Here is a 14,543-nt window from a genome sequence, read left to right on the forward strand (position 1 = left end):
CATCACCATAGCCAGTTGCTTGCCTCTTTTCTTTCTCTTCTTCCTCTTCCTCTTCTTCCTCTCTCTCTCTCTCTTAATGGTACCACTCTTATCACTGAGGCACATCTCTAGCCCCCCTTTTTGACTCAGGGTCCCCCTAAGTTACCAGGTGAGACTTGGACTTGTGATCCTCTTGCCTCAGCCTCCCAAGTGCTGAGATTACAAGGCACAAGTAACCCATCTTGAAATGATTTTCTTAGTCTTGCTCAAGAAGCTTTCTACCTAAGACCCTAAACTTAATCTTATTGGATACAGGTTCACATCTATGGATGAAGTAGAATTCAAATTATGTAGAGAGAACTTAATTGGGAGTATTATAAATTAGTTACAGAATCATAGGAGCTGGATTACATTTGGCCTGGCAGTTTCTAGAAAGTGTTGGTTGAGATTTGCCATGCCCCTCAGTCAGAAATCCTGTCAGTAGACAGCAGTAAGGAGTACACCCAGATGTTCTACTTCCTGGGGGCTCAGGGAGTGGATGGCCCAGGCCCCAAGGGATGCTGCACCCTGCAAGGCTCAGAGGGAAGGAGGAGATGTTTACAGGGCAGGTGAGTTGTGGGTGGGAGGCACAGAGCCTCACTACAGACCCAGCTCAGGTTCCGGTGTGTGAGAGCCAGGGGCCCCCATTCTGGGTGGACTTTGTGGGGTGCTCCTGCCAATTCCCTGAATGCCCAGACACTCAGATCCCAGTGGAGAAGCTGTGGCTCCAGGCTCAACTCCCATCTGCCCAGAGCCGTACTTGATTCCAGCTGCTCTTCCTGGGGAATCAACCTCTCTTCTCCAACCCCAGTCCAGAGTAATATTCCCAGACAGACACCCCAAACTCGGAGTGTGTGGGGCTGTCCCTGCTGTTGCTCATGTTCCCATAAACTGTCCATTTGTGGTGGAGTCACAAACAGGTAAACATTGCCTTCTGGGGACCACTCCTTCCTCTGAAGCTGAGAAGGCACCTTGGGGTGACTTATCATTTCCACCGTTCCTCCTGCTCAGTTCACCCCCACCCACAGTCTCCCCACTGCTCACAAAGGGGAAGGGGGCTGGGCACGGTTTGTGCACCCTGCAACCTGGCTCTGTGGTTTTGCTTCACGCCTGAGTGCACTGTGATTCTGCTGGCCTGGGACAGGGTTGGCAGTGTGGTTGCTTCCTGTGCCCGGGAGGAGCAGACCTTGAGCCCTGAGCATTGTTGGTGAGTCTTTGCTGGGCTCAGGAAGCCTTCCAGAAGTCGAGGAACTGTCATAACCCAGAGTCCTGGCTTTTGCAGGAGTGGGTCTATGGCTTGGCGTGCCTGCCAGTTGGTCCTGGAGCTCCCAGCTCAGTTTTCCCTTCAGCACGTGGCAGTTAGGATGGGTCAGGAGCCATAGCTGGTGCTGGTTTGTAGCCCTGCTTGGGATCAGAATTCATTTCAGTCTTTCCTTTTTTCGGACTGATGATTCAATCCAGGGCCTCCCTCATGCTAGTCAAGTACACTACCATTGAGCTAAATCCCCAGCTCTTCTTAAAATTTGACTTTGAGACAGAGTCTCACCAAGTGGCCCAGGCTGGCCTGGAACTCATGATCCTCCTTCCTCAGCCTCCTAAGTAGCTGGGATTACAGATGTTTACCATGACTCCTGGCTTAAGTCTCTTCTGATTCCCCTTTGAGTGAGAGATCCCTTTTGGATCTAAACCCCCAGGGTCCACTGGCATTCAAAGCAATGCAGGAGCTTTTCTTCCAAGCCCAAGCTTGGGTCCTTGGAAGTTGTCTGGCTTTTCCCTCTTTGGCATGGAAGCTCTGCCCATCCCTGTCCATCTCCTATGCACAGCTTTCCTGGAGTTGGAGGTGGAGGGTGAAGCCAGGACCTGAGAGGATGGGATAGTGGCTTGAGTGGGCTGTCCAGCATGCTCAGGAGCCTGTTCTGGGTCAGTGGCCTATTGTAATGGATCTGGATCAAGATTCCATTCCTAGCCTAGCCAGCAGCCTGGGCTCCTCTGAAGGAAGATTTGCCCAGGGGCCTGAGCTGCGGGCCCCAGGTGATGGGCAGATATGGTAAGACCTGTGCTGCACTGGGCAAGGCCAAGGTGGTGGCATAGTTGGCAGGTGAGGGCCTCTCTGAGCAGCTCTTTGCCTTCCCTAGGAGCACCTTCTGCTCCATCATTGCACAGCTCACAGAAGAGACGCAGCCGCTGTTCGAGACCACGCTCAAGTCCCGGGCTGTGTCTGAGGACAGCGATGTCAGGTTCACCTGCATTGTCACAGGTACGCTTTGTGCCAGGGCTCTGCACAGAGCAGGTGGGAGGGGGCTGGGGTGCAGCATGGTGGGTGGTGGGCCATGTGCAAACCTGTGTAAGGTGACGTTGGCTTTCTCAGCTTTCTCTCCAGCTTAGTCTCCCTGGCAGGCAGTTGTCTCTTCTCTTCTTCTGGAGTCACAGACATACCCAGACATGTCCACAGTAATGGCTCCTCGCCTTCAGGGACCACATGACTGGTGACTTGGTCTCAGAAGCCACCTCCTCCAATGTTTTACAATCGAGTCACTTGTGGCTTGGGAGTGTCTGGTCTGGGAGGCAGTGACTCGTGGTGACACTGGTGCAGACCCTGGAGGCAAAGTTCCTGGCTTGGAGCCCTGGCTCATTTCCTTCCAGTGTGTGACACTGAGAGGTTTGGAACCTCACAGCCACCTGGTCTGTAAAGTGGAGCTAATAGTAGTGTGAGCTTCGGAGAGGTAGAGATTGGGTTAACACCCCCAAAGCATTCACAGCAGCACCACAGTAAGCACACACAGTGTTGGGAGTTTAGAGTGGGTACTGGTATTTTGCTGAGCTCTGTGGTGGTGTCTGAAGCAATAGTTGGGGAGAACTGGAAGTGCTGTACCTTGGAATGGGAGGGGGTGCACTGGGCTTCTGGCATCTGGCTCTGGACCTTGTTCTCTCCCACACCCCCAGCACAGCCACCCATTGTGCCACCTGCCCTGCCCAAGGCCTGAAGGACACCTGCCTTGCCTCCATAGATGCCCACACCTCCTGCTGAGTGGGCAGCTCTGAGGTCCAGGGTCCCAGCTTCCTCTGAGAGCCTATGATTTGGGTTAGTCAAGTTTCCAGCTGTGACATCCCTCATTCTGGGGGCCTTGTGACCTCAGCCAGCAGAACAGCTTTTCTGGGCTAGGGTCCCCATGGGCAGTCCTACTCCCCTAGGACCCCTGAGCACCAGGTCGAGGACACAGCCCGAGGGACAGCATTGCCTGCACCCTTTACCTTTGCACAGTGATGTGTGGCACAATGTTTGTTTCCATTGTGGTTGAATTCTTACAAAACCCTGTGAAGTAAGTGCTATTATTAGTCAAGTTTACAGAGGAGGAAACTGGAAGCTGCAAGGTGACTGGGGAGGAGGAGATGCAGCCTTTTGCTGTTCATTGCACTAACAGTTTTCTCACCATTCTGTGCTTTTTCAAGTGCTGTTTTTTTTTATTTGGAACATCCTCCCCTCCTTGATAAAGAAAGTTAGACTTCAGTTTATCAAAACATACACATCATTTGAGGCTTCAAATTACACTCAACTTCTAGCCAGGCATGGTGGCACATGCCTATAATCTCAGCACTCGGGAGGCTGAGGCAGGAGGATTCCCATGAGTTCAAGGCCAGCCTGGGCTATATAGTTCAAGGCGAGCTTCTACTAGATATCAGGACTCAGTCTCAAAAAACAAAACAGAGGGCCAGGGATTTAACTCAGTGGTTCTGCCACCTGCCTCACAAGTGCAACGTCCTGAGTTCAATCCCTGGTACCCCCCCCCCCGCCCCGCCAAAAAAAACCAAAACAGAAAAGCCCACAGAAATACTAAAAATGCAAATTATACTCAACTGCTATATTTATCAAAAAGACCAGTTTGTCTATCCAGAAGTGACTGTTCTCAGCATTGAGCTGTCTCCTGGCATGCACTCATCTCTACAGTGCTGAGTAATATGGGAAAGCTTCTAACTTGTGAGTCTTGCATGTTAAATGTTCTCTATTGTCTTCCTGTTATTGTAGAGCAGGAATTAGGTCTTTTATGCCATCATTTTCTGTGTCTCTTCACTTGTCTTCTCCATATGGTTACACCATAATTTCTGCATAAGTCAACATTTACTGTTTGCCTCATTACTCCTGTGTGATATTTGCAAGGGAATGTCATAGTATAGAGTTGTTATACTACACTATTATGCTATACTATAATTATACTGTATATGTTTATATATAACATATATCCAAATGTGAGTATATATAGCATTCTATACTATAATCATTCTATATATGATGATATTTTTTCTTTTTAAACTCAGGACCTTCACACTGAGCTGTGTCTCTAGCCCTTTAAAGATTTTTTAAAATCTTAATACAGAATCTCATTAAGTTCTTCAGACTGGGCTTTCATGTGCAATCCTCTTCCCTCATCCTCCCAACTAGCTGGGATTATCTGTGTGTAACCACATCTAGCCCCAGTAGCCTCTTTTAAAATAGTTTTTAGTTTTTTTGAGACTGGATCTGACTATGTAGCACATCCTGGCCCAAAGTCAAAATCCTCCTGCCTCAGCTCCCGGAGTGCTGGGCTTACAGTCACGCCCCACTGCACCCAGCAGCTGCCTGGACCCTATCTCCCTCTTTCTTGATTTATTCTCTTGCTTTGTTGAAGTGCTGCCTCCGGTAGTTTCCTCAGGTCCCAGAGATGGTACGGCAAGCAGAAGGTGTTGTGTGCGAGCTTCAGACCTGTCTCCCCTTGAGCCCTTCTGCTCTAGTGTGGCTTGTACATCATTGTCCTGGCATCTCTCTTAACCTCTCTCCCCTATGATGGATTTCCTGCTTTTAGCACTCTACATTTTCTCTTTCTTGATTTATATTCTTGGTTTGGTAGTTTCCTGGAAAGAGTGTGTGGAAAATAAATATCAGATTCATTGTGAATGAAAATGCCACTTTTTTTTTTTTGCATTTTACTCCTAGTGGAAAGTTTGGCTGGGTATAGAATTCTAAATAAAAAATAATTTTCCTTCAGAGTTTTAAAGAGCTTGTCCTGCTGTCTTCTTCCTTTCAGAGTTGCTGTTTAGAGCAGGAAGGTGGTTTGAGCATAATTCTTTGCAGGTGACCAGTTTTTCTATCTGGAAGAGTATCCTGTTATCCCATAATGGTGCCTTTGATCTGGGTCTTCATTCTGGGGTATGCTCTGCTGTTTCAGTTTGGAACTGAGAGTCTTTAGTTCTAGGAAATATGATGTTGATTTCCTGTTCCTATTTTTGTCTGTCTTACTTATTGAATGCCTCTTTGGATTTCTGTTCTCATGAACTTGTTCTTCTATTTTCTCATCTTCACTTCTTCTTTCTCCTTTTGGCTCTACCTTCTGGGAGAGTCTCAGGGCATTTTACTCCCAATGTCGTGATGGGACTGTTTTTCCCTGCTTCAAGCCCAACTCACTGGAGTAAACTTTCTCCCCACATCTCATGATGGCCAGCCAGGTGGGAACCTGTCCAGGCTCTGGCTTTGTCTGAGTTCCACACCTCGTCCTTTATGCAGAAAATGCAGACCACAGGAAAGGAGCAGAGGGAGACAAGATGCAGAAGGCTCTGGGAACTAAGGAAACAGGGTTAGAAATCGGGTCTCCCCAGCCTGGAGAGGTGCCTGGTGACCTCCATGTGACACTGCCGCACTGCCCCAGCTCATCCTGTAGAGACAGAATGGCCACAAGTGCCTGTCCTCCTCCCCTGGCCAGTGGCATCCCCTAAATAGGACGGGATTCAGTCACTGCCAAGGGCCCACCAGAGACAGGTGACTGATGCTTTCCTGGGGCCCAGGGCCTGGTCTAGGTGAGAAGAGCACCCGGCTGCCACCCCTGCTGGCTGACCAGGTGGGACACACTTGGGGGTCTGCAGAAGGGACTTGAGGTCCTGGGAATCTTCCCCCGAGGCTGGGCTCAGTGGGGCTTGGAGGGCTTCTGTCCTGAGACTGCATCTCTGTCCACAGAGGCCGCCTCCTCCACTTTCGTCCGTTCTGCTGTATGTTCCATGTGGGGCTGTGCACATGTGTTGGTGTAAGTGGCAGCATCAGCAGTAGACAGGATGGATCTGAGTCTTTAGAAAGAACCAAGTTTCTGAAGAAATCCTTTTCAGAGAAATAAGGCTAATGTGATAGCTGCTGGGAGAAAAAACTTGTATATTAATCTCAGAACCCTTATTGGAAAGACACTGGAAAAAAGAAAAGGAAACTCAAGGCTGTGGCATGTGCCAAATGTGTGACCCCAGGGAAGTCACTTAGCTTCTCTGGGCCACGTTTTCCCTTTGTGTAAACTGGGGTTTAAAAATTTGCCATTTTATAGCACAGAGGGATTTGAATGCTGGCTCTTCTGCTTCTTCTCTAAATGACTTTAGGTGGGAGCCTTAGTTTCACCAGCCTTGATTTCCTCTCCTTTAGGTGAGGGATAGGAGCAGGCATTCCTCCTGGGGTTTCTGTGAGGATTAGATGAGAGAATACACGAAGGGAGCTCAGTCTCTGGCCCACAGTTAATTTGTCAGTGAACATCAGCAGCTGTTTGCACGGGGTGGTTTTGAGGGCCAAATAATGTTCTGTATTTGGAAGGTTTTTTTTTTGAAAACCTACATTTCCTCCTGAGTCTGAGCTCCTCTAAATGGGGACTGGTTGGAAGAGGCTGTGAGTCTCTGAGTTGTGTGTCTGGGTCAAGCCTGGACTGTGAACCGGGATCACAGGCTGTGGGCACAGAGGGAGGTGTGGGCTCCAGTTCTATTGTGTGCACGTGTGCATGTGTGGGCACACCTGATGTGAGCACGCAGGCATGTGCACGTCCACATGTGCTGCTGAGCTGTGTTTGGGGTAAGCTCATCATCCCAGGAGACGGGCCTGCACTTTCTGCACAGCTCTGCTTCTGAAGCTCGCTGTCACTGTGAAGCCTCAGCTGTCAACGGCCGTGCTGGCTGCTCTGACCCCAGCAGCTAGGGCTGCACTGCCTGGTCATGGGGCGGGAGGCTCTGCAGGCCTGGCAGAATGAGATCATCCCATGGGGCAGTGGGGACACCTATGCTAGCCAGGGCCACATGCGCAGTGATGTAACCAGGGGCTTTAGCTCACAGTGGAAACTTGGGGCTCGCTTTACAGCCAGCACTGCTCAGTGTTCCTGGGCAGCCAGCCGTGGCCTCCCCCTTGCTCCCTGTGCCTGTGCAGTCCCCCGAGTGCCGTGTGCCCCACCACACTCCCCCGGCTCTGCCCTCTCATTGCCTCCTTCTTGCACTTCCGGGGTGGGTTGTGTGTGTGCTGTCATAGGCAGCAGGCACAGACCTGAGAGTGAGATGTGGTTTTTGCTCCCTTGGGACAAGAGAGACAGACAAGGAGATCGATGCCCTCACCATGCTGTGCAGATGGTGTCAGAGCTGTGGAACCCACATTTCCCACCATTCTGTGTATCCTTCAAGTCTCGTTTGAATACTACTCATTCCTAAGGCCTCCATGCATCCCTCACCCCAGTCTCTGACCCCTGAGGTCTTTGCTATAATCTGTAAATATTTGATGAGGGTTGATTCCATCCCAGGCATGGTGCTAGGAAGTGGGGACAGAGCTGGGAGTAACACAGATAAGTCCTCCTGTCCTAAGCTGACATTCCACACTGAGTGTGTCTTGGGGGGGGAGGGTGGACAGGATGGGCACAAACCAACTCATGAGTGTAAAATGTCAGGAGCAATGTGCTCCACAGGGAAAAGCAAGCCTATCAGGAGGGACGGGAAGCGCTGGGGGAGAGAGTTGCTGCCCCTGGGGAATGGGGAGAGAACCGGATGATGCTGGGTAGTGTGTCAGAGGCGAGTGGTGGGACCTTGGGGCTGGGGTGCCAGGAGCAAGGGCATGAGGCAGTACAGAAGGGGGCCCAGGCCACTAGGGCCACGGCAAGGTGGGCGCGCTGGCGGAGTACTGCATTCACGAGTTTACTCTGGCTGTTGGGCTGATCGCAGGCTGCTGAGAGAGGAAGGGTAGCAGTAGGAACATCAGCAAAACCCAAGTTGAGGAGGATGGAGGTGACCAGATCCTGGTGGTTCTTCCCAAGGGAGGGCCAGGAGGACTGTCAGATGGAGAAGGTGCGCGAGGGAGCAAGGATGAAGGGTGGCTACCATGCTTAGCCTGCACTGTTAGAAGGATGGAGCTGCTGTTTCCTGAGGCCCGTGGGGTCAGGCTGGGAAAGAATCCAAGGCGGGTGGCTCGCAGCCTGTGAGAGCTTCAAGCGGCTCACACAGGTGTGAGGTCAGAGATAAGAGGCAGGCAGAGAGACGCTGGGCTAGACAAGGAGAGCTGGGAGTCATGAGTGCACAGACCTTCAAAAGCCAGGGTGGATCAGATCCCTGGGTTGTGAGTTTGGATGGAGGATGGAAAAGGCTCCTGAGCTCTGAGCCCTGGGGCCAGTCTAGGTGTTGAGGGAGGAGAGTGTCTGATGGAGTTGGGGGAACAGCCGGAAGGAGGAAGAGCCTCCTGGAAGTGGACTAATGGAGCTGAGGAGACATAAGAACTGTCTTGGGCACTGGCCATGTGCAAGCTCTGGGTGACTTTGACAAGTGCAGTTCTGGTGCAGAGCCCAGCTGGAGGAAGGGAAGTGATGGTAGCAAGTACAGACAGCTCATTATTATTATTATTTGACATGGGGTCTTACTTTGTTGCCCTGGTGCAGTCCTCCTGCTTCTGCCTCCTGAGTAGCTGAGGCATGTGGTACCTCGCCTGGCTCTCAGAAAAAATTATTTTTTATACTGGACCTCAAACCCAGGGGAGCTCTACCACTGAGCTACTCTTTTTCTTTTTTCTTTTGTGACAAGGTATCATTTAGTTATGCAGGCTGGCCTTGAACTTGTAATCTTCCCACCTCAGCCTCCCAGAGTGCTGGGATTATAGGTGTGTGCACCACCACGATGGCTTCAGACAACTCTTTTAAAGAACTGTTCTATAAAGGAAAGAGATAGCCAGGAACTGTTCTGTAAATGAGGACATGGGGCCAAATGTAGTTCTTTCAAGGAAGGGTGATGGTACAGAAGCTCCTGTGCTGCTGGGAATGGTGTGATAAACAGGCAGAGTTCAGGGGAGCAGACAGAGTGGGAGAGACGGCCTTGATGGAGAAGAGGAGTGTGGTTTATCCACCAGCTGCAAGGCAGGCAGAGAGTACAGATGCCAGATGCCAGGTGTGTTCTTCTCTTGCCTGGGTACCGGTCTTATCTTTCCTACTGTGCAGTAAGTTCTTGAGAGCTGAGGTTGGGCTTGCACGTTTGCATATGCTGGAGTGAGTGTTAGGAGTCTTTGATCTCTACCAAGTAATGCTAGTCAGTTGGAGTCTGCATAAGAAATGAAGCAGAACTCCCTGGCAAGGCCAGAGGAGCTTCCCAGGAGTTGGACCCAAAGAGTGCGGCTGTGCTCAGCATGACAGGAACCCAGATTTGGAAACTGTTGGGGCTCTCTGCCTCCCACTCCTTGTTCTGTCCTGAACGTCAGTTTCATTTTTCTATCTCTCACTACAGATCAGCTTTATGTATTTCATAGCTGCCTGACCCCTTCAAAATTATATCCAGATATAGTGCTAGGCTGTCTCTTGGTCTTCGCTCTTGAATCCTAGGTCAAAGGTTGGATTAGACTATCTGCTTTGGTGTCCATTGCTGGGCCAATCAGCTGTGGCTAGGGAGGCAAGAGACATGTGTCTGTGACAGTGAGGAGCTCTTCCTTGAGTGTGGCCTGGGAGTCCACAGAGAAGAGGGGCTGAGAAGACACCTCAGTGGGTCTCACTACAGTGATTGGGTAGGTGTGGATAGGCGGATAGAAAGATGAAGAATGAATGAAAGGGTAGATGGCAGATGGACGGTGTCTTAGTTACTTTTCTCTCATTGCTGAGACAAAATACCCGACATCCATAGTTAAAGGGGAAAGGTTTATTTAGCTCACAGTTTGTAGAGGTTTCAGCCCATAGTCACCCAGCTCCACGGCAGGGTAGCACATGGCAGAGGGGCAACAGTTCATGGCAGACCAAAGGTAGCAAAGCAACAAGGGAACCTTAACAGTGTCTTTCTGCCCCTTTTATCTTATCCAGACTACTGGGATTAGGGCGATGCCAAATCATCCCAGCATCACACACTCTACATTGAGCCATGTCTGAAAAAGCCACCTATGACCGCATGAGGCTTTGGGGGGATCATCTAGACACAAACCATAACAGATGGTTTAGCTTCGCTGTCAAGTAATCCAGCTCAGGAACTTTGGGTAAAAGGAGGAGGGCTCTTGGCAGTGATGGCGGTGGACGGGCTGGGGAGGCCTCTGAGGATAGAGCCCTCGCTATAATTGAGGTTGTAGGATGAGCCACTATAGAAAGGGAACATATTACTGCCAGTCAAGGATTTCTAGGAATTCCACACTTCCCTTTCAACCAGGAGACTAGGCAATTTCTTCTCCATATTTTCATTCTAGTGTTCAGCTGTAACTGTAGTTACTAAAAAATCAGCTGACCAACACAGAGAACCTGTGGGTCCAACAGGTATGAGGCGGATGGACTAGGGCAACCCTGCTTTTTGTTCTTTCCTCCCACTGTTTTGGAACTCACCTTACTGCAGCTCAGTGTCCTGCTTTCTTCTCAGGGTACCCGGAGCCAGAGGTGACCTGGTACAAGGATGACACAGAACTGGATCGCTACTGTGGCTTGCCTAAGTACAAAATCACTCACCAGGGCAATCGCCACACCCTGCAGCTGTACAGGTGAGAGGGAGGGGTGTGCCACACACTCTGCCCCCACCCCAGGTCATGGAGTATGCCCAATGGAGGTGGCTAGATGCCCTCTGGAGTAGAGGACAGGGTCCTATGCTGGGCTGAGCCACTTAGTGACCTATGTTTGCCTGCCATGGCCTGGGATCTCCTGAGGCCAGGGAGGGAGTAGTTCTGACAGCCATCAAGCTGAGAGCAACCCCACAGCAACATTTTCCATGAGGTCAGCAGCCAAAAAAAGCAACTGAGTCACCATTACTCCACAAGGGGCCGTGTTGGTCACCTGCTCCCTAAGGGAGCTCTCCTGAGCTCTGAGTCTAATCCCTCCTGGGACAGCGTGACCTTGGCCAGGTGCCATCCTCCTGTGGTCTCAGTGTCCTCCCCCAGAATGGAGGATGTAATAGGAGGTGATATCTAAGTACGGTGTGGCACTCACCTCACGTTCTTGTCTCTAGGTGTCAAGAGGAAGATGCTGCCATCTACCAGGCCTCTGCCCAGAACACCAAGGGCATCGTGTCCTGCTCGGGGGTCCTGGAGGTGGGGACCATGACTGAGTACAAGATCCACCAGCGCTGGTTCGCCAAGCTGAAGCGCAAGGCTGCGGCCAAGATGCGGGAATTGGAGCAGAGCTGGAGGCAGGGGAAGGAGGGGCCTGGAGAGGCTGAGGGGCTGCGCAAGCTCAGCCCCGACCGCTTTCAACGCAAGCGGCGCCTGAGTGGACCCGGAGTGCCCATCCCCTCAGCCCCGTTTTCACCCGGGGAGGCTAAGGATGAGGCCCCAGAAGTTTGGCAGGAGGGCGAGACAGAGTCTGTTCAGCACCCTGGTTTGGGCCTGATCAACAACTTTGCTCCCGGCTGTGAGGCGCCCACCAATGGGGAGCCTGTGCCGGAGAACGGTGAGGACCAGGAGCACGGGTTGCTGACCTATATCTGCAAGGCCATGGAGCTGGAGCCGCCGAGAGCCCCCCAGAAAGAGTCTGGCGCCAAGAAGAAAAGGAAAGATGAGGAATCCAAGCTGGGGCGAAGGACATTAGAGTCAGAGAAGACAGCCCGAAGTCACAACTCTGCAGAAAACTGTGTCCCCAGTTCAGACAAACCTGATTCCGGGGGGACACAGCGGCCTATGGGCACAGAGCAGGTTCAGGCCCAGAGCAGAGGCCGGGGACCTGGGTCCTCCAGGACAAATAGTATCGGGAAGCCAGCCCCTGCTGTGGACACTAGAGACAAAGCCCATGATGTCCCTGCCCGGAGCTCTGTCAAGGCCCCAGACACAGCCCCAGCCCCAAGCCCAGGCCAGGAGGGGTATTTCTCCCTGAAGGACATGTATATGGAGAGCACCCTGGAAGCCAGGCCTCAGGGACAGGGGGAGCCCTTGCCCCCTAGTGTCAGGGCACCTGCAGAGGGTCCCCCTGGGAAGATGCCCATCGGGTCCAGAGATGCTGAGTTGCCTACCAATCCTGGCCAGCACAGCCCCTCTGTGGCCCCCCAGCCTGCTCGGCCTTTCAACAGGAAGAGATTTGCCCCTCCGAAGCCCAAAGGGGAGCCACATGCCGATAGCCAGCCCCCCTCTTCCTTGAAAGGAGCCCCAGATCCTGAGGCCCAGAGCTCCAGGCAGGCCACACCTCAAGCCTCTGCCCAGGTGCCCACACCTCCTGCCCGCCAGAAGTACAGTGTGAGGGACAGCCCTGTGCAGGGGCAAGCAGGCCACAGGCCTCCAGGAGAGGTGAGTGTTTGGGGACTGAGAGCCCCTCTGGGAAGCTGACCTCATGAAAACTCTTGCTGTAACAGCCTGGCAGCCAGCATGGGGGGGGGCTATTTATAGTAGGGGGTGGGGTGGGGGGAGTGCAAGCCAGGAGCAGGGACTACAAGGCATGGCTTCACTCAGCCAACTCTAGATACCAGGCATGCGGCAGCACAGCCTGATGTGTCTCTCTCTTCTCAAGTGTGAAAGTTCACAGCCAAGGGGACTGGGCTGGGGAGTTTTCCATGGCTGGGCTAAGGCTGTAGGGTTTTGTGGGGGAACTGAGTAGAAGGAGTGAGCTGGAGTGTGTGGCATGTCTCAACCTGGAGGCTTTTTAGAAGACTTTAAAAAATACGTGTCCCGCAAGTGGTAGTTTAATCTGAGTCTACCTAAGGTTTTGCAGTGTGATAAAAAAATACAGTGAATGTTTATAATTTTTAAAAAGAAATTAATTACAGTAAAAGACACATTGCTACAAGTCCCCCTCAAAAACTCCCTCTTGCTTCAAATACACTTATCCTCTCATTGTGACTTCTTTCTGAAGCAGCTGTGGAGGTCCTCTCTCAAGAGTGTCTTCAGTTGTGCTGTCACAGCTGCCTCAATGTCCTGAGTCCATTCAAGGCATTTACCTTGCATGGTCATTTTGACTAGGATGAAGAGCCAGGTGTTGCACAGTACCAAATCTGATGAATAAGGTGGATGAGGACACATCACAATGGTTTTATTTGACAGAAATCACCATAAATGTTTTGAATCCATTCAGGATATCGAGGCAGCCACTTGGAAGACACTCAGGAAAGAGGACTTCCAGAACTGCTTCAGAAAGTGGCAAGAATGATGGGAGAAATATGTTTGAAGCAAGAGGAGTATTTTGAGGAAGATTAATGGCAATGTGTCTTTTACGTAATTTAAAAAACATTTAAATACGTATTTTTATATGTATATTTAAATATATGTTTTTGTTCACATCTTATCTATGCATATTTGACTGCTTTAACAAGGCATGATCTTGGGCTGCTCATAAAATCAGACTAATATTACTACTTCATAAGGTGTTGCAAAAATTGAGCTGCTTAACACAGGGCCTGGCATCCATTAAGAACTAAATGAATAGATACTGGTTTAAAATATTCCTGTGGTGGGAGACAGAGGCAAACCACTTTCCTTAGGAACAAGAGTACTGCTGGTTTTGGGGAGCAGGTAGCCAACAGGGTAAAGATGATATTCAGTGTGAAGGTGGGGTAGTGGGGTGTCTGCTTATCAAAGGCAGTGTCAGAGGGGTGTCAGCATTAAGGAGTTGGAAGAGCAGGATTGAGAGGATCACAGCAGGGTCAGCATTTCATGCTCTAGGGATGGAGAGAGGACAGGATTCCCCAGGGGTTTAAGGAGACAGCAATTGACAACGTGACAGAAAGAAGACAGGATTTTCTATGAGTAGTCGGAGTGGAGGTGGGGCACATAAAATCGATGGAATATATTTATGCTAAGAAATATGATTGCTAGTTAATGTGGAATTTCAATTTAACCAGGTATGCTATATTTCTTTTTGTTAAACCTGGTAGCCCTAAGTGGTGACAGCCTCTGATTTTGGCAGGAACTAAGGTATGACAGTTTCCAGATGTGGAGGAAATGGGAGCCCAGGTGCCAGGATGGAGGCTTTCTGGAGAAAGCAGTGATCCACAGCAGGGTGGCCAGGATGGGGGTCTTGGGACAGTGGAGGGAGGCAGATGGACAACTCCTCGAGGACAGAGGGGCTTCCCCTGGGGAGGACTTCAGACGGGAGGGAAGATGTCTCAGCATGTGCTGAGGTCAGATTCCAGCCTGTAGCTCAGAGGGTTAGGAGTGAGGCAGCCCCGAGGTCCCCAGGCCTGACTCTGGAAGCTGCTGGTGAGGCCCCAGGCTGCTTTGGCCACAGTGTGAAACTTTGCAGCAACCCAGGAAGCCCACTGCTGGACAACAGGGCCTTTCCATAGAGATGGCCCTTTCAGGCCATCTGGAAGGGAGCAGGCGAGCTGCCAAGTCTGTGTGTGACTCTGGCCTC

The 14,543-nt window shown here is 51.1% G+C and overlaps 1 protein-coding gene across 6 annotated transcripts in view; it reads left to right on the forward strand.

Moving 5' to 3' along the window:
* The window catches only part of Alpk3 (alpha kinase 3), a 46,495-nt gene that overhangs the window by 7,278 nt on the left and 24,674 nt on the right, over positions 1-14,543 (forward strand). For 4 of the 6 annotated variants that reach the window (XM_013075127.3, XM_021264864.2, XM_087188510.1 and 1 more), the window contains 3 exons: positions 2,154-2,275; positions 10,639-10,756; positions 11,218-12,484. In XM_013075127.3, the coding sequence (XP_012930581.1) occupies positions 2,154-2,275; positions 10,639-10,756; positions 11,218-12,484 (1,507 nt within the window). Of the gene's footprint in view, positions 1-2,153; positions 2,276-3,828; positions 10,268-10,638; positions 10,757-11,217; positions 12,485-14,543 lie in introns of those variants that run through there. The other 2 variants (XM_021264866.2, XM_021264865.2) reach the window with 2 other exon arrangements.

Source organism: Heterocephalus glaber, unplaced genomic scaffold (genome assembly GCF_053883595.1).
Source record: "Heterocephalus glaber isolate CG9 unplaced genomic scaffold, H.glaber_assembly_v1.0 deba00001531, whole genome shotgun sequence".
In the NCBI taxonomy this organism is placed as follows: Eukaryota; Metazoa; Chordata; class Mammalia; order Rodentia; family Bathyergidae; genus Heterocephalus; species Heterocephalus glaber.